The 19,510-nt window shown below is 36.6% G+C and overlaps 1 protein-coding gene across 2 annotated transcripts in view; it reads left to right on the forward strand.

The window, feature by feature from the left end:
• The first annotated feature begins 7,474 nt into the window (after positions 1-7,474).
• Positions 7,475-19,510, forward strand: part of CHM (CHM Rab escort protein) — a 188,931-nt gene continuing 176,895 nt past the window's right edge. For both annotated transcript variants that reach the window (XM_045774163.2, XM_045774172.2), the window contains exon 1: positions 7,475-7,570. In XM_045774163.2, the coding sequence (XP_045630119.2) occupies positions 7,522-7,570 (49 nt within the window). In that variant the 5' untranslated portion in view covers positions 7,475-7,521. The remainder of the gene's footprint in view (positions 7,571-19,510) is intronic.

Here is a 19,510-nt window from a genome sequence, read left to right on the forward strand (position 1 = left end):
TGATTTACTCTGTTTAATCTTCCTTATTGAATGTGCTTATTCATCCATGCAAAATTCGGTATGCTGCTTTCTATTACTATGACATTACAATTAAACAGCTAAAGGAACAGCAAGACTATCTATAAACATTCATGAAATTCCCACAAAATTATTCATAGTTTTTTTGTTTTGTTTTGCAAGGACTATGAAAAAATACAAATGTATTCTGAATATTTTTGTATTGACTAACTTGACAAACACAATAGTTAGTACAAATCATCATTTTGTTACTTAAACTAGTACTTAAAACATATTTCTAATATAGTGGAAATGATTGTTGTCATGACATTGATTATATTGTAAGGTAAAAATGAACATGAACTCAAAGAACCTGAATTTTATACAGAAAATGGTATGATGGGATAATATCTGTATATAGTTGAAATGGAAAAGTCCAAGTTGACTTCAAGTGGGTATACTGTAAAACTCCTTAAAGAGTATGCATGCTTACAAAAGTGCTATTTTGGGTAGTTTCAGGTTGTTCTCCAATGGACTGGATTTTCTCCACTTCCAGCTATGTTTTACTGTCCAGAATACATGTGTTTATGAATTTTCATTACCACTACCACCACAGCTTTAGAGACAGAAAAATTTTAACTCAAAGTAAGCTTAAATATTAGCTATGCATTTAGGGGCGCCTGGGTGGCACAGTGGTTAAGCGTCTGCCTTCGGCTCAGGGCGTGATCCTGGCGTTACGGGATCGAGCCCCACAACAGGCTCTTCCGCTATGAGCCTGCTTCTCCCTCTCCCACTCCCCCTGCTTGTGTTCCCTCTCTCGCTGGCTGTCTCTGTCTCTGTCGAATAAATAAATAATAAAATCTTAAAAAAAAAAAAACATTAGCTATGCATTTAAAAAAATTTCCTTTGTAAGTCTGGAACTTGTATTAAGGAGTTAGTAATCTACTTTTAACTGTTATCGCTTGTTTTTCACAGTGTTAAGAGATACACATTCATACAGACATAATGTTTTCTAAGAAGCTCTTTTTAAATTTAAAGAACTCAGGGTATCAATGGCTTATTTGGCACTCTTACTTTAGTTTATACTAGAAGATCAGTGTCTGGTAAGTTTGGCTGTTTACAATAGGGTAAGAATGAGATTCCATGGTAGTGAATTCAATTTGTGTGTGTGTGTGTGTGTGTGCGTGCCCACACGCATATGTGTATAAAATTACGTGGCTGCTGGATCATAAACTATTAGTAACACTGACAGCTGGAAAGAGTATGTAACAGTTCTGCTCCATCTGGCCCCATTACTACTCCTAGAAAATTTTTTGCTGTGTCATAATGGTGATGGAGCAAAAACATCATCTATGAAAACACGAGAAATTTCATTCTGAGTCAGGCCAATGGTCCAGGCTAGAGTTTCCCAAAATACGTTCTGCGCTTCAAAAGTTACTGTGTTGGGGCACCTGGGTGGCTCAGTCAGTTAAGCGTCCAAATCTTCATTTCAGCTCAGGTCATGATCTTGTGGTCATGAGAGAGAGCCCCACTCTGGCTCCCCACTCAGTGAGGAGTCTGCTTCAGATTCTTTCTCCCTCTGCCCCTCCCTGCTCATGTGCGTCCTCTCTCTCTCTCTTTCAGATAAATAAATATGCCACTTAAAAGAAGTTATTGTGTCAACTATACTCAAGTAAAAAACATTTTTGAAAGGTTATTATGAAATCTTCATAGTTCACATATGTATTATAAAATATCTGAAGAGTCTTCCAGTAAAGAAACCATTTGATTTTAATTGCTCTCTAAATGTATTTGATCATGAAACCCCTATTAACATCCTACAGAATTACTTTTCCCCAGAACACACTTTAGGAAAAGGGCTGACCATGGCACTGAAAAGGGTTTCATAGGGGATTATTATAGATCTCCACTCCTTTAGCATTCAAGAAATATTTATTAAGCTCTTACTCAATTACAGGCATTCTTCTAGATGCTTAGGAGTCAGTGAACAAAGACCCCTACCCTCATCCTTGAATTTAGGGAAGCCTTGCTTAAATATGTTTGTATGTTCAATTCTTAAATGTGTTTGTATGTTCAATTCCTAAGCCATTATGGAGGGAGATAATTTATATTTTATTTAAGAACAAATTATGTATTCTATAGTACTGCATGACAAAATAACTATTAACATGAAAAGTTATTTTTTGGTCACAAAAAATTAAAACCCAAAAGGTAGAAAAAATATTGAAATGATCAATATGGTATCAATCATTTCAACTAAGAATAAAAAATTCACTAGTCTGCAGGATAAATTTCAAATGAGAAAATGCTAAATAACCAAATATATGCGTTTAAAATGTTGACAGATACTGCCAAATTGCCATTCAAAGAAGTTATATCAGGGGGCGCCTTGCTGGCTCAATCAGTAGAGCATGTGACTCTTGATCTTGGGGGTTGTGATTTGAGCCCCGCGTTGGGTGTAGAAATTACTTAAAAATAAAATCTTTGTGTCAAAAAAAGAAATAAAGGGATTACTGCTTCCCTTACACACACACACACACACACACACACACACACATGCATATGCATACACAATCTCCAGCCAGATTCACAAGAAACTGATAATAGCGCTTATCTCTGCGGAGGACAACCTGGGGGTGGGGCTGGGAGGGTATGGAGACTTCTTAGTCTTACGAGTCTTTGCATGACCTTTTGTGCTAGTTGGATTGTTTATTAACCACATGTGTATTGTTCAATTATAAACACAAAACCAGCTGATCAAATAAGTTTACTGGGCAATCAACTCATTTTATTCCCACTTAAAGTAGTACTCATGTGTTGTTTCCTGAAGACTTCCTGTACCTTATTATTTACCCATTCATTCAACAGATTTAAAAAAATATTTATTTTTGACAAATAAAAATTGCATATATTTTAGGTATACAATGTAATGTTTTGATATATATGATGTGAAATGATTAGCACAATCAAACTAATTAACATATCTACCACCTCCCATAGTTACCCTTTTTTTGTGGTAAGAACACTTGAGATCTACAATCTTAGTAAATTTCAGAAAGTATACGTTTTTGGCTATAATCACTATGCTGTACATTAGGTCTCCAGAACTTATTCATATTACAAACAGAAATTTTGTACCCTTTGATCAATATGTTCCCCTTTCCTCTACTCCCATCCTCTCTCTGGTAACCACTGTTCTATTCTGTTACTACGAGTTTGACTTAAAAATACATATTTTTTAGATTCCACAAATAAATGAGATCATGCAATATTTGTATTTCTGTGTCTGGCTTATTTCACTTTAGCATAATGTTATCTAGATTCATCCATTCATTCATCATCACAAGTGGCAGAATTTCTTTCTTTTTAAAGGCTGAAAAGTATATATATGTATATATATATATATATAATCTCCATTCATGTGTTGATGAACACTTAAGTTGTTCCCATATTTTGGCTATTGTGAATACTGTTGCAATGAACATGGGAGTGCAGATATCTCTTTGAGATAGTGATTTTATTTGCTTTGGATATATACCCAGAAGTGGGATTTCAGCAGATATTTTTGAGTGCCTATTTTGTGCTAGGCACTGAATAATGTATTAGAAATACAATATATAATATTATATCGGAAATATAAAGGCAACAGTCCCTGCCTTTGTGTAACTTACGTCCTAGGAGGATAACAGATATGAAATAAGAAATTGCATAAGTAATTTGATATTTCCAATCATGAAAAGTTCAACAAAGGAGGAGTATAAGGTGATAGGAGACTTAAGGCAGATTGAGGACTACATGAAGACTTGCCAGAGAAAGCAATGTTTTGAATGAACTGCAAAATGAGTAGGATTGAAGTAGAAGAAAGGGAGAAGGACAAAAGTGCACCTCAGGCACGTGGAAGAACATGAATGAAGACCCTGAAACCGGAAGGAGCATGGGGTATCAGACAAAATGGAGAGACAATATGGCTGGAGCTTAGAAAGAGAAGGGTGAAAGGTATGAGATGAGCCTAGAGAGTTCAGCAGGGACTTTTAGACCACGTTTAAAATTTTGGAGTGTATTTTAAGAGCAATGGGAAATCATGCAAGTTTTAGGGAGGGGAGGACATAATTAGATTTGAAATTTTAAAAAAAGATTTTATGTTTAAGTAATCTCTACATCCAATGTGGGGCTTGAACTCATAACCCTAAGACCAAGAGTCACATGCTCCACCAACTGAGTCAGCCAGGCACCCCTATATTTGAGTTTTTAAAGATTTTATTTATTTGACAGAGATAGAGACAGCCAGCGAGAGAGGGAACACAAGCAGGGGGAGTGGGAGAGGAAGAAGCAGGCTCATAGCAGAAGAGCCTGATGTGGGGCTCGATCCCAGATCGCCGGGATCACGCCCTGAGCCGAAGGCAGATGCTTAACCGCTGTGCCACCCAGGCGCCCCAATATATTTGAGTTTTTAAAAGGTTACCTGCAGTGTAGACAGTGGCCTGAAGAGAAGCAAGCATAAATGAGGGGTGCAGCTGGGACCTATTGTAGTAGTCTAGGGAAGAGATTATGCAGGCGGTCCAGATTGTGAGGTGGATATATTTCCAATATAACTTTGAGATAGAGCTGGCAAGAGTTGGAGATGAAATTGGTTTAAGAGTGAAAGAGAATGATGTATCAAGGATGATTCTTATGGTTTTTGACTTGAGCAACCGATTAGTAGGTGGTACCGTTTCTAAGGTGGGGAACACTGGATAAAGGGGTTTGGGAGTAGGGATGAAATGCTCAGGAGTTCGGTATTGGACATGTTCAGAAGAGATGTTGAGTAAGGGCTTGGATATATGGATCTGGAACTCAAAGGAAAGCCCAGGAATAGAGCCCATTAAATAACTTGTTTGTAAAAAGGTGACACATCAGATCCCACAGTTAAGTAAGCTTCTGAATGCAAGGTAAATGTTCAGGGAATCATGGTTTTTCAACTCAGGAAACCATTAAGTACAAAATTAGGATCACAGTGATTTAACAGGGTAAGTCAATTTGCATACCTCATCTCACTGTACTCTGACTTATCCAAATAAAATATTTCAGTTTTCAAAAATAGATGTCCTTAGAATAATAGAATAGACAGCAATTAAGCTGCTTTGCTTCATGCTACTTTACTGACATTATCAACCCCTATATTCATCTTTACTTTACAGAAGATCTATAAAAATACATTTGATGGAAAAGGTATTTTAAGCATTTTCTCCATGCATAAGGCTTTAACTTTTTCTGATGTAATCATATTTTTCATGCTCAGAGAGGGTGTGATAGAGGACAGCTACATGCAGGCTGGCAATTTTATCTTTCCGAGGGTCCTGCTTTCTAGCTTCAGAATAAAAGGGATTTCCTATTTGGGGCAAAACATATTGGAAAACTAGCACGGCAGAGTAATATTACTTGTTTATTTTGTTTTACACCCCAGTAGATGTAAACTTTATGAAGTCAGGGCTTTTTGTATGTTTTACTCATTGCTGTAATTCCAGCATCTAAATCAGTGCCTTGCACATAGTAGGTATTCAATAAATATTTAAGGAAAATTGAATGAAATAATAAGTTGTGTCCTCACATTGTGTCTATGTTAGAAAATATCTGAGTCCATAGAAAGTTAGATATACTCATATTGAAAAAGATATATATATATATATGCACACATATATACATATCGCCAAAGTAAGATAGAGCTACCTTAATTTATCATGTTTTTAACCACCCATCCATAGCTTCTCACTGTTAGAGGAGATTTTGAAGTTTCCTGTGCTTACTCTGGGAAATCTATTAATTTTCATTTCCACTGGTGGTATTAAGAGTCTCATAGATAAGATCTATTTCACTTCTTATAGTACTCAAAACTTTTCATGTGAAGGCAAATGGCAGAGTGATTTACTGAACAATACATTACACTTCCCAGAAGAATATCTTACACAAAATATTCATCAGAGGACCATATCACAAGAGAATTGTTCAACAAATCCAGAGAGTCCATAAAAGAAATTAATGAAACATGTAAAATATTGCTAAAGATTATGGCAAAATGCAGCAAAACAAAACCCAATCCGAGTGAATACAATTTTAAAGAATTTTCATGGAACCTAAGTAACAAACATGTGTTGAGCTTCTTCAATGTATAAAACATGATAGTTATGGGCAGATATAAAGATGAAGATTTAGTCCCTGTATTCATTGTACTTACCACCTATTAGGGAAGTCAGAACTAAGCTCAGTTCAGCAAACACTTATTGGCAATCCTACTAAGCAACAGGCTCATATTAGATGCAGGGTAAAAAGACAAGTAAGGCCCAGTCCCTGTCATAGAGGGACTTATAATTTAGGACGTTATGTATCTGGGTGTATATTTTTGTATGTGTGGGGATGTGTGTACTGTATAGGAACCAACATAAATGCAAATAATTTCAGTGCAGTATGGGAGGCTATGACAGGGTGTTAGCACTACATAGGGAAATTTAACCCAATATAGGGTGGAGATAAAAGGAGGAGGTGGTAGAACCTGAGCGGAATATTAAGGATATGTTAGCTGGAGAATGGGAATATCATTCCATGCTGAAGGAAAAACAGTGTGACTGGGAAACCACAAACAGTTCAGAGTCCAGGTGGTTTAAGGGACCGTCCACTACTGGCACTTTCTCTTTTGAAATTATTTCTCTTGAATGATTTTGAAACTCTTGTAAAATAAAATAACTACAGTGAACCCTAAAGCCCCTCATCAAATCAATCACTTTAATATAAAGGCCATTTTACCTTGATCATTTCTGCAGCAGTTTATCAGAGGAACCTTGTATACGTATAAAAAACCAGATTCATAACCAATAAACGCTTATCAAGCAACCACTATGCTCTCATATCTTTTTTTCCCTCCTGTAAAGCAAAGCTAATTTTGTAAAAAATACTGCCGGGTGGCTGCTTGGACTAACTAGAACAAATACAGACGCAATTTAGGTTTCATTGCGGCGAAACTAAGGCGAGAGGTTTTTCATGGGTTTTCACTGGGGAGACATGGAGACGAAAAAGATACGGGATTCAGTTTGAAAGAATTGGTGCGAAAAATTATGCCTCGGGGGGCCAAAACGAAAGTACATTGGGGAAAACAAGTTTCCAGGCTGGAATGAAAATTTCCTTTGTTCACAGACCAATCCCCTTTCAATTTCAGTCCGCCCTTCATCTATCCCAGCAATTCTTGCTTCATCATTGTCAAGGGGCACCCAGGTTTTCCCACTCATCCTAGCTAGCAGAGCAAAAATCTCCATCTCATTAGTACCCCAAACCTCCAGGCTAAATGCGCTACTGCACTCAGCCTGGAAAATAAACTGAGCTTTTAACATTTGCGTAAACATTTCAAATAAAATGCTGTAGCCGCCTACCTGGACCGACCACTCAACAACTACAATATCCAGAATGCACTGTTTTTCCTTCCGCCTTCTACCAGGGCAAGGCCTCACTAGATCTCATTTCCACAAGGCATAGTCACATGACACGTTTTCTTTCAAGATGGCGGATAATCTCCCTTCGGAGTTTGATGTGATCGTAATAGGGACGGGTATGTGTGGCTCTGGTACTCCCCGAACAAAGTGTAGAAAATCTGTCTCGTTCCTACCTTCTCTGTCAGTGGTGAGGGTTGGAGCGAAATGCCGGGGGTTGAGGATGGGAGGGAGGGTGGGAAGGAAGTGAGGTAGTGTGGAGTCAGCGCGGGACTTGGCAGCTCCAGGGAGGGGCTTGGACCCACGGTACTTAGCGCCATTTGAGTAGGGGTCGATCTGGTCGATGCCGATTGCTGAGGTTGGTTGCTGCGGGTGATTCTGTAATTTCCTTAGAGGGAGGTGGGTTTGTAGTATCATGAGAACGGAGGTTCGGGATTTTATCCAAGGGGACGCCTTTGGCACGACATGATTCCCTCCTTGTTGATTTCAAGGTGATATTCCCCATCATTTTGTCTCGCCCTTTCTTAGGAATTTTTCATATATTTATGTAGTCCTGGGGTGTAGTGCAGCTCGGAAACAGCTTAGTCCTTAGGTTTTCGAGAAAGATGCTCAGTTGTTTCCCGTGTGCATATTAATTTACTGGGACAAGGACACGGATTCTTTTCTATTGTGTTGACAAGCCTAGGGAGTTGTATTTTGTTGAGGTAGCCATTTCTGCTTTATGATGCTGAAAGATAGCGTTTTGCTTTCCTTTATCCACCTATCTACTCACAACTAAATGAGCTGAGAAGAAGCTTCTGTGAATTCCATTTCAGGTGTGTGACCTTATCTTCCTCTGGTTTACCCATCATTCATTCTCCATGTTTTGGGTGGAGCCAGAAAAATCCCCTGCAATTTCTAGTTGACAAATTCAACGTACAACACGTGGCAGAAGACATTGGCAGCAGTTGGTATTTTGTTTTTCTTAATAGATAAAGGGCGGATTTTAAATGGCGTGAAGTAGGTTGTTGAGTGGGGTTTTCTCCTGTTTGCAGAATGTGGTAGGTCGGAGAAGCTCTGGTGGATGAGAACCTGTCCGTTGTGTTTAATAGAGTTCGTTGTCTTCTCAAACAGGGGCAGCCATGTTCGCAGGGCGGGAGTAAAAATAATAGCTACCTGGTTTTGAATGCTTATTATTTGCTAATTGATGTGCTAAGCACTTAGAAGCTGTTTGTAATCCTCACAACATCCTCCTTAGAGTAGGTATTCTCTACACTTTACAAAAGAGGAAAAGGGGGCTTAGAAAGGTTGCTGTGTGCTCAAGATGACGCAGCTGGTAAATTTCCAAAGGCCCATTTCATCTCAGAAGAGGAATCAGGGCTTCAGACCTTCAGAATTAACCCGTATTAATAGATATAATTGAGAACAGTTGTTTCTAGACCTTGTTTGGCCTTTAAATAGCTGTTTGAATTGCTAGGGCACTTAATCTCTCTGAGCCTCAGTCTTCTTGTTTTAAAATACAGAGAGGGTACTGGATAATCTTTCAGGTATTGTCTAACCAAAAATTCTCTTATTCTAGTTGCGCCTGGGTAATTGGTCTTAGGACAGCAAAGACATGTTTATTCCCATTCTGAAAATTGCATGGCTGCAGATAACTTGGCTGTAGCTGCTGTAAACAGATACTGGATGAGAGCTGGAAGGAGTCAATAGACTGACTATTCATTTGTTCTCTCCAGTTTCTCCTAAAACTGAGAACAACATCCATTTTTGAATAGTTGTTATACCATGCTTGGATTCTATATTATTGCCTTTCTTTTTTGTTACCTAGGAACTTGGGGTGTTTTTAAATTTTTTGAATCATTATGAGATTTTTCTTATCTGGATTCAAATTTTAATTGATAAGAGTGTTAATTCCTATTATTAAATGCCATGAATTCTTAAATAGTTGCTTTCTGGTTCAGTTCATAATACAGACTATATTCATCTTGTTAGAATGTGTTCTGGTAGATATAGGAAGATACTGTGAGTGATACAGAAAATTGCATTAGGTGGCATCTGGTGTATTTAGGAAAAGATTCATTTTAGACTTATTCCGGTGAGGGTGATAGTGTTTCTCAAAGTATGGGAAGAACTTATTTGAAGTTAATTGTAAGTTACATTTTTCTTTTCTCTTAATGGTGAGCATACTCTGAGTTATCAAGCACGTTGCATAAATTTATGCTATGAAACTTTGTTCTTAGGTATGTTGAAATGGAAAAATTGAATAAAAGTCATTTCCCAAATGATTTTAATAATTCCAATCATTACTTAATTGGAATTACTGTTAATGTGTTTGGAATATTTTTCTTCTGAAATAGTTTGCTGAAAGTAGCCTTAAAAATGTTTGCATTAGGGGCACCTGTGTGGCTCAGTTGTTTAAGTGTCTAACTCTTGATCTCAGCGCTGGTCTTGATCTCAGGGTCGTTGAGTTCAAACCCCACGCTGGGATCCACATTGGGCATGGAGCCTACTTAAAATTAATATATATATATATATATATATATATATATTTGCATTACTAAATACTAGCCTGAGTAAATCTTAGGAAAAGCATTTCTTAGATTGTTTTACTGACAAACGCAGAATTAATCATGTATATATCACAGACATGAAGAAATAGGCTATGAAATGTAATTTTTCGTTTAGTAGATTTAGCTCTTTGTCAAGAGACAATTGCTTCAAGTAAAAACATCTGTAGATAATATTTTAATCCCTTTGTCCTTGATTAATTAGTGTGTGTGTATGTGTATATATATATTTACTTTTCATATCACAAGATTTTCCTTAAGGTCATGTTTTGAAGGGATTGTGGGAAGATAAAGTTTTCTATGTATTTTCTTAGTTACATCCATTTCTTTCTGATGACAAAATACAGGAAGTATCTGTCAAATACCCAAAGGCAGAGGAATAAAATAAAGTATTTGAGCTGTGAAAAATATAGAAGAAAATGGAATAAGGAAGGGGGGCCATCTGGAGAGGACAAAACTGGATGTAAGTGATGTTCCAGAAAGTGGCTTTCAGTTTGGGTACACAGTTTTCATTTTCAAGACATTTTGCCATTTAAAAAGACATTGGAATGATAATTTTGTGGGTTGTAGAGAATTATCATTGGTTTCAGGTTAAAAATAGTCCCAGTATCATAACACCTCGCTGGAGGTGGCATCTGTGTAATCTGCAATCTGCATCAGAGCCAACAGTTCAACAGAAGAGCAGGCAAGATAGAAGTTAGGAGAGCTGTGATAATACTGGCATGCTCCTTACATAGTGGAATCCTTCAGGCCCTCACTTAGAGCATATTCTTATTTTAGAAATAATATGCTCAGAGCATATTAGAAACATCCTCAACTTCTGCAAAAGCTGTGTTTGGGGAATGTCATTAGATGTAAGTGATGTTCATATCCTAATGGGAAAGGGAAGAGACAAACACCTAAAGTGCAAGCCTACCTCAAACAGTAAAATGGCCTGGGACCAGTTTGTACAGTGACAAACACTCATTTTTCAGAGTATTCAACCAACATTTACTGAGAACCTAGTCGCTGTCTTTGTGAAGTTTACTGTATTGCCTGTTTTCAGAGACTGGGGTTCCTGATAGTCACATTCTCAGAACTGTTCTTAAATGTGGGCTTTCCATTGTATCCTTTTTGCTTTCTGAAGACCACATAGGGATTCAGTCTGTAACCCTTTCCTTTCTGAAGTACACCACACAATTATATTTTGGGAGTTCCTTCCCTAAAATGGGCTATGGAGTGGGATAGCTTGAAATTTTCCTGCAGAGGGTAAACACATAGATCCTTTTTAAGAGTTTTATTGCTAAAGATTACGGGGAAAGAAATGAGATAACCAAAATTACAAACATGGGAGAAATTACAAAGAGTATTGCTTCTAAATTGTGACTACTTTCCTAGATAGTGTTCGACATAGTACGATAATAACTGTGGCAGCATGGTGTAATGGGACTCACTTGACCTTTTTACTGGGTGACTTTGGGCAAATTGCATCACCTCTTGGGATGCCAGTTTGTTTATCTGTGAAGTGGGAGATTTGAATTAGGTGACCTATCTACAAGTTCTTAAGTTTACCATTGTGGGTGCGTAAGTATGACCCTGGGTCCTTGAAAAGGCTAAATTCTGTATAGTCCTTTTAAGGAGCCAGGTCAGTGTTTAATATACTTTAGAAATTTGGGTATCAGAATGGCTCATAAAAAGTCTTCTTGCAAATGGTAATGCCGGGAATGGCCAGCTATCCCTGTACCGATGGATGAAAGATTACTCCAAACTTTGCTGTGAAAGAGAGGAGACGGCAAGGGGGTCAATGCTCAGAGACGAAGACTCTGCTCTTCTTTGCTCCCACTTTTATTGGTCCTTCAGGATAATCACAAATCCTTATCACTGTTTCTCTGAGCAGGTGATGCGTGACAAGGGATCTTACTGGAACTAGGAGGATCTGTTTACAGGAAAGATACAATATGTTAATCTGTGTGTTCTAGGAGTTCTAGCTAAACATAGCCTTAGGGACAATGTATACATCTCTTAGATCACAGGCGGCTGTTTGGGCTAAGAAAGCTTGTGTGTGGGGGGGAAGCTACCGGGAAGGCAACCAACAGCAGAGTGGTCACGCAGGCCTTGGCATTCGAAAGGCCTTTGGCGTTCTCTGAATTCCAAAACCTTCCATCGCCCCCAGCAGCCTCTATGTTACATTTTAGCAAGCCAGGTATTATGGGCAATTTCGTGCTCTACATTAACCCCAGCACAGTAAGCTGCTTTTATCAGGGCAGTATGTAAGTAGCATGCTTCCATTCTTTGATGTTGGTTGAGAATCTTAATGTCAGCCTTGGCTGGCAGCTCATGGTCTGTAATGCTTATGATAGTGGTGGTATAACTTCACTTGTCTAAATGTTGGGGAATAGTAGTGCTGCTGGAGGTTTTGTGAAAACATATTTACCAAGTACCCCATATGTGATTTCCCACATATATATCTTCCTTACTCTTCTCCCAGGATGCCTGTATATGTTTCTGACATGACAGGATGCCCATACTTCCTCTGTCTGTATTTCCAAGCATACATACACTTATCGTCCAGAGCTGAGTTGTGATTTTTTTTGTGTCGTAATTGCAAGATGCCACCTATTTGTGGGTCATGAAATCAATTCCAGCATTAAAAAAAGAGGTAGAGAAGAATGTATCGGAATATATTACATGTACTAAGGATGAAAGTAGTTTTATGAAACAAATATTTCATGTGTGTATAATAGAGCACTGTGTAAAATACATACATCTGTATACATATACATATTTTTGGGGGGTTGTCCAGAGCGAAAAGTCTTAAAGTCTAGAGAATATTAACTGAATAACAATGAATAGTAATGAAAATGGTATTTCAAAAGTCCTTTAGTTTACAGATGCTATACCATCCATATATTTTATTTACTTTGACATGTATGTATCTCATTTGAGCAGTGTAGTGATAATGTAGTGATTGACAGTGTGGTTCTGAAATAAGACAGATTTGGTTTGAATCAGCTGTGTCTCTTTTGCCACCTTACACATGTCCCTTAATGTCTAAATTTCAATTTTCTCGTCTCTACATAAGAATAAACCTCACAGGGCTGTGTTGAGAATTCAATGAAATAATTCCTGTAAAATGCTTAGTAAGTGCTCAGAAAATGTAGTTGATTTTTATGCCCCATAATGCCATTCCCAGGTGCTTTTATCATCACTATTGCTACTTGAATTCTTCCCAGGAAGGGCTTTCCATGAAAAGTAATAGAAAGGTTCAGGTGTCTGAGTCCTCTTCCTCCTCTTCCCATTGGCTGGTTGGTCGGAAAAACCTTTGTGTGTCTATTACCACTATTTCTAATGGATTTCTTGTAAGTTTAGAGGTTTTCTACTTTTTTCTCTTTCGTTCATCAGCTTGAATTATTTGTCATTTTGTTTTGTCTAAAGGTTTTGAAGAAGTTTATCTTATTTGGGGCGTAGTGTGAAACTCTTCTTTGTCAGTGTAAGAATGCTGAAGGAGCTAAAGAAAGCCCACAGATTTTCCTGTTCCGAAAAATGCTTTGCAATTCTTAAGGCATTTATTGATGGGAAAGTATGTCTTTTCTGCTCTCAGGTCCTAGGAAAATAAAGGGAGTTATCTAACTCCGAAGAAGACTTGTTGGGAGAGGCTTACCCTTCCCTGTAAATCGTAAGTTTGAGCCAATTCCTCAGAGCTCCATCTGTTACCAGAGTTCCCTCTGCAGCATCATTTTCATCTCCTATGCCTCATGTCATTTTCTCATTTTCTCTAGTGTTCTCATGATGTTTTGGATAACTCAAGCTGCAGCAATTAAAATCAAATACGGCTGCTCACCATCACATTCTCATGTTTAGCATAAAATCCCAGTGCACAGAAATAATTATAATTCCATATAATTGACCTGTTACTCATGCTAAATCACCTGCTATTCCGTTTCAGTGGAGTCTTTTAACTGAAACGTTAGGTTGTGCCTGGTATGGTTTTAAAAGTAGACTAAAGTCCCTATCAGTTTGTATTAACATATATACTAAAAACTACATATATATATATATATATATATATATATATATATATATATATATATATATATATATAAAAAATGTTAGGGAGATTGGAAACATTTTGAGGATATTTAGTTGTAGCCAACAAAACAGGGATACTTTGAAAGATTGATTTATTGTCTTTTTGCTTTTCTTTTTTTTTTTTTTTAAAGATTTTATTTATTTATTTAACAGAGACAGAGACAGCCAGCGAGAGAGGGAACACAAGCAGGGGGAGTGGGAGAGGAAGAAGCAGGCTCACAGTGGAGGAGCCTGATGTGGGGCTCGATCCCATAACGCCGGGATCACGCCCTGAGCCGAAGGCAGACGCTTAACCGCTGTGCCACCCAGGCGCCCCTCTTTTTGCTTTTCTGATAATCTTATTAAAGGGCAGTGTAAAGAGAGATGATTATTTATCACAGATAGTGATTTTCCAAAGCATGATTATGAGAGCCATCATGTTATCATATTGAGGCTGTTTAAAAAAATAGTTTGCAAATAAGAGACCAGGGGCAAAAAAGAGAGAGAGACAGAAAGGCAGACAGACCGGGGGCAGCTTGGCCAGTGTGGTCCTTAATGTAAGTATTTCATCTCATAATGGGATTTTACCAAGAGTCTAAGTCATACTACTTGACTGGTTTGGTTTATATCACATTTAGAATAGTACCAACATCTACGTTTTTTGTTTGTTTGTTTTTTTTTCCCTGAGTAGTATTCTAACATCTTTTTTGTCCAGCCTAGTGTTCACATTGGGTTACAATGGCTATTAATTAATGGAGTTTTAATCATTTTATATTGCTTTGAAATGTTTGGATCATATGTCTGTGATCCAAATTTGCACATTTGTTAAATGACTTTTCTATATATGAGCTTAAGGTAATTATTATGGAAAAATTTACACAAGCTAAAGTATAGAGGAACAGGTTTTACATACAGATAAAAGGCATATATTAGGAAGATGCTGAGTTGTGAGTTCTTTTTCAGATAAATTTTACTTGAGTGTAGTTGACCCAGTTACATTAGTTTCAGATGCACAGCTTCGTGATTTGACAAGTTTATACGTTATATTCACCACAAGTGTAGCTACCATCTGTCCCATTACATTGCTGTTACAATATCATTGACTGTATCTTTCATTCCCCTGACTGAGTTGTGAGTTCTAATCCTTATTTTTCTATGAACTGTGTTACTTTGGCATGAACTAGCTAAGTCAGATAGATGACAGAGAATTAGTTCTAGTACCTACAACACACTGTTAAAAAAATACATATGAGAAATATTTACTACATGTGAGTACTATTCTAAGCTCTTAAAATGCATTATTTCATCTGATTCTCAAAATAACCCTGTCTGTGGTAGATATAGTTATCTCCATTTTACAAATATATGACCTATAAGGCTTAGTTAAGTTTGACCTAGGTCAGACTATTAAGACTAGAGTTGTCCTAGCTAAAACTGAGTTATTAGAATGAGCTTGTGGGATTCTTCCAAGTGAAAAAATGCCTTATACTATCAATATTGTATTAATGTGCCCTGGCTTTGTGGTTCGCAATCGCTTCATTTTTGGGAGTCACGATTGTTGACATTAAAATCCAGATGCCAACAGAGTCTTGTAGTGTTAACTCATCGTTTACAACATCATGGCATCTGTGTTAGCTTGCAAACTTTCTGATGAAGGTGAACTGCATGACCTGGTTGTGTTTATCCCTTAAAACTGAAAATAAAAATCACAGCCACTCAAGTAATGGTAGAAAATGGGATCAGAGAATATAGTCCTATTTCAGGCGATAATCTGTTTTCCCCAGGAATTAATTATTCATTGATTTCAAGATACTTCAAGATACATAGTTTCCCACTGTAATAAAATTATTATTAAAAATAACAAATAGGCTGCTTGTGCATGTGCTGGAGTTTGCCATTTTAGGGGTTTTTGTTTTCTTCACTTGCAAATTAAATTTTCAAGATCAAGTATTGGACTCATTGTCCTGTTTATGAAACTTGTGTTTTTTTGGTTGACTGTTCTTTTGGTTCTTAAAATTTTCAGTATTTGTCAGCACTTAAAATGGATGCATCTTAATAGAATGAATATGATAATACCTTTTTCCTCCAAGGGCTGTGTTATTAACAAAGTAGCACTTTTATGTATGTACTTCCAGATGTTTTCTCACTATGTGTGTATAGATATATGTCTACTTTTCTATGTTTATAAAAGTGTATCATAGATGCTGTTTTGAAACCTATTTTTCACCTCACAGTATGTCATGAACATCATTCCATGTCAACCAAATATTCTTTCCAGTGCCCTTCTTAAAAAGGTTTTATTAGAGATAATTGTAGACTCACCTGCAGTTGTAAGAAATAATATGGGACCATCCTGTATACACTTCACCCAGTTTCCCCAGTGGCAAGTAACATCTTAGATAACTCTAGCATAACCAGGAAATTGACCTTACCCAATGACTTTATTCAGATTTCATCAGTTTTACATATACTTGTGTTACTTTTGTTAACTGCCTTTGGAGATATGCATAGATAGCTTTCACTTCCAAGATTAAGTAAATATTAACTCTTAGTTTATTTTTTAATATTTTATTTTTTACATTTAAATTTTAATTCACTTGAAATTAACTTTGTTGTAATGTATGAGGGTTTTTTCCCCCCATGTAAATCACCAGCCAGTTTTTCTAACACCATTGATCTGATAATCTAGTCTTCACTGAGTTGAAATTAAATTTTTTTACTATAAGATCAATTTTTGAACTTTCTGATCATAATCTGAGTGTCTCTTTCAGTGTAGTCTCTTTCAAAGTGGGAACGATAAATTAGGAATAGACTGGGTCATCTGCTATATAGAGAAATAATTTCTTTGAAATCTCAAAAAACAAAAGGTACTATTTGAGTATATAAAAAATTATAGCATCTACTCTGAAAAATAGAAAACCAAAAGAAAAAAAACAATGAGAATATTTGCAACTCATAACAGGACTAATTACAGAAAATGAGTACCTCCAAATTCATGTGAAAAACACCAAATCTCTTTAGACAAATGGGCAGAGAATATAAAGAGAAGATAGAAATAGTCAACAAACTGCTGGGAAAATATTTTTTCTTAAGTTGAATGCAAGTTGAATGCAAAATAACCTAATTAAAAACATTGAAAGAGTAATAACTAATTTGTTGATGAAGTTGTATTCAATTAATATGATGATATAAATTGAGATAACACTTGAGCAAAGTAATTTGACAGTGTATACTAATTGTAAATATGTTTATTCTCTTACACTCAGTAACTCCAGATCTGAGAATTTATTTTGAGAAAATCATTCAGTAGAGTTAAAAGCTACAAGAGTGACACCTATTTTAAAGCTGCTTATCATAGTGAAATTTGAAAATATAAATATATATTAAAAGTGCTCTGAAAGCTCACAGGAGGCCAGTTAACTGGTGGAGTAGGCAGTCTTACAATGTGGCCTGGGATCTGGTCCACAGCTTTCATGTATATTATAAAATAATATGTACAAATGAAGTATGTGTGTATGTGTGTGTATATTTATTTCAGTGAACAATAATAAAGTGAATGGTGTGTATGTATGACCCAGTTAAAGAAAAAGAGCATTACCAGAACTTTAGAAGCTCCTTGTGCATCCCTATCATCTGTCTTCCCTTCCTTTCCCATAGATGTAACAATTATGGTAAATTGTATTGTTCCCTTATATTTTTAAAAGTGTCTTTATTACGTGTGTATGCATTTCTAAAAAATACAGTGTTTTACCTGCTTTTGACTGTTGTCTAACTTTTGGACTTCTGTTGTATGTATTCTTTTTGTGACTTGCTTTTTGTGACTTGACCAGTGTCAATGCTTGTGAGATTCATCTGTATAGACGGGTACAGATGTAATGCCCCCTCCCCGCACACTCCCATGTACACACACACTGCTATTGTATTATATACTAGGTTTGCAAATTTTCAGCTTCAGTAGGTTATGCCTATTTACCAAGGTAATTGTATTTATTTGCCCTTCAGTTTACAGCTTTTCAAGCCTCTCCCCCACCCCAGGAAATTTGTAATGTCGTAAATATATTCATGACAAAATAAGGTCATCTGTACATACCATTCTGCAACTTTTTCAGTCAATAATACTCACCTTTCTATCCGTTCCAGTTCATTTTTATCTCCAGTAGACAGACCATATTTAACTTCTACAAACACCCACCCCAAAATACTCTTTATAGCTGATACTTACAAATTTGTGTCCAGTTCAGTATTATGTGCTGCTGGTTGTTAATGTCCTGTAAGTCTGTTTTGTCCTCGCATAGTTCCTTTTTTTTTTTTTTTTAATGATGACTGAAATGTTGAGACTGGGCCAGTGATCATACACAATGTTCTGCCTTTTAGATTTGGCTGCTTTCTTCATTGTGGTATCAGTTACTTTATTACTCTAGCCTATGTGTTTCCTGTAAACTGAGAGTTATATCTAAAGGCTTGATGGATTTAAGGTTAATATTTTTGGCTAGAATTTATCTTTAGTGATTGGATGCCATGTTGGATTATGCCAGAACACACATCATATCTGGTTGATCCACCATGAGTGTTTCTAAGATTAACCCTGGATTAGAATGATGATAATCTGATGCTTCCATTGTATGGATATATTTCCCCTGTGTATTGAACATAACTTGTGTACTGCTAATTTGGCACTGTACAAATAGTCAATTTGATACCAACTAATCACATAATTGTTTTAACATCAGTAGGTAGTTCTTGTAGAAATAAGTATTCTCATTAGGGCTTGCCAAAAATGATGTTTTTTCTTTGATTCTTAGTTCTTTGATTCTTTCTACGCATAGTAGCTGCCACTGAATGCCAATTTATTAATTCACAAAAGGGAACATACCTTTCTAGCATTATTGGTGTCTACCAATTACTCATTTCTGAGAATCAAGTAATTCAGAAAATGGAATTAATTGTAAGGTGGTTTGGTGGGGATGGACAAGGAGATTTAGATGTCATGAAAGTGTATAATACTTAAGAGCACAGACTTGAGCCAGAGTGGCTAGGTTCCAATATTAACTCGCCATTTACTGGGTATATGACTTTGGACAAATTACTTAACCCTTCTGTGTTTCAGTTTCTGCCTTATGAATACAAGTGGACAAAGACGAGAAAGTAAGGGGGAGAGAGAGACAGCATGAGCTCTCCTCTGGTAAACCATCCCTTTGTTCTCTATAGTTAAGAGTCTGTCTTTTGGTTTGTTTCTCTCTTTTATTTTCTCTTTGCTCATTTGTTTTGTTTCTTAAATTCCACAAATGAGTGAAATCATATGGTATTTCTCTTTCTCTGACTTTTTTACCTTGCATTATATTCTCTTGCTTCATCCATGTCTTTGCATGTGGCACTATTTCATTCTTATTTATGGCTGAGTAATATTTCATTGTGTGTGTATATATGTAAAAATACTTATATATATATATATGTATGTATGTTTAT

This window comes from Ursus americanus, chromosome X, assembly GCF_024610735.1.
Source record: "Ursus americanus isolate L20-20 chromosome X, mUrsAme1.1.p, whole genome shotgun sequence".
Lineage (NCBI taxonomy): Eukaryota > Metazoa > Chordata > Mammalia > Carnivora > Ursidae > Ursus > Ursus americanus.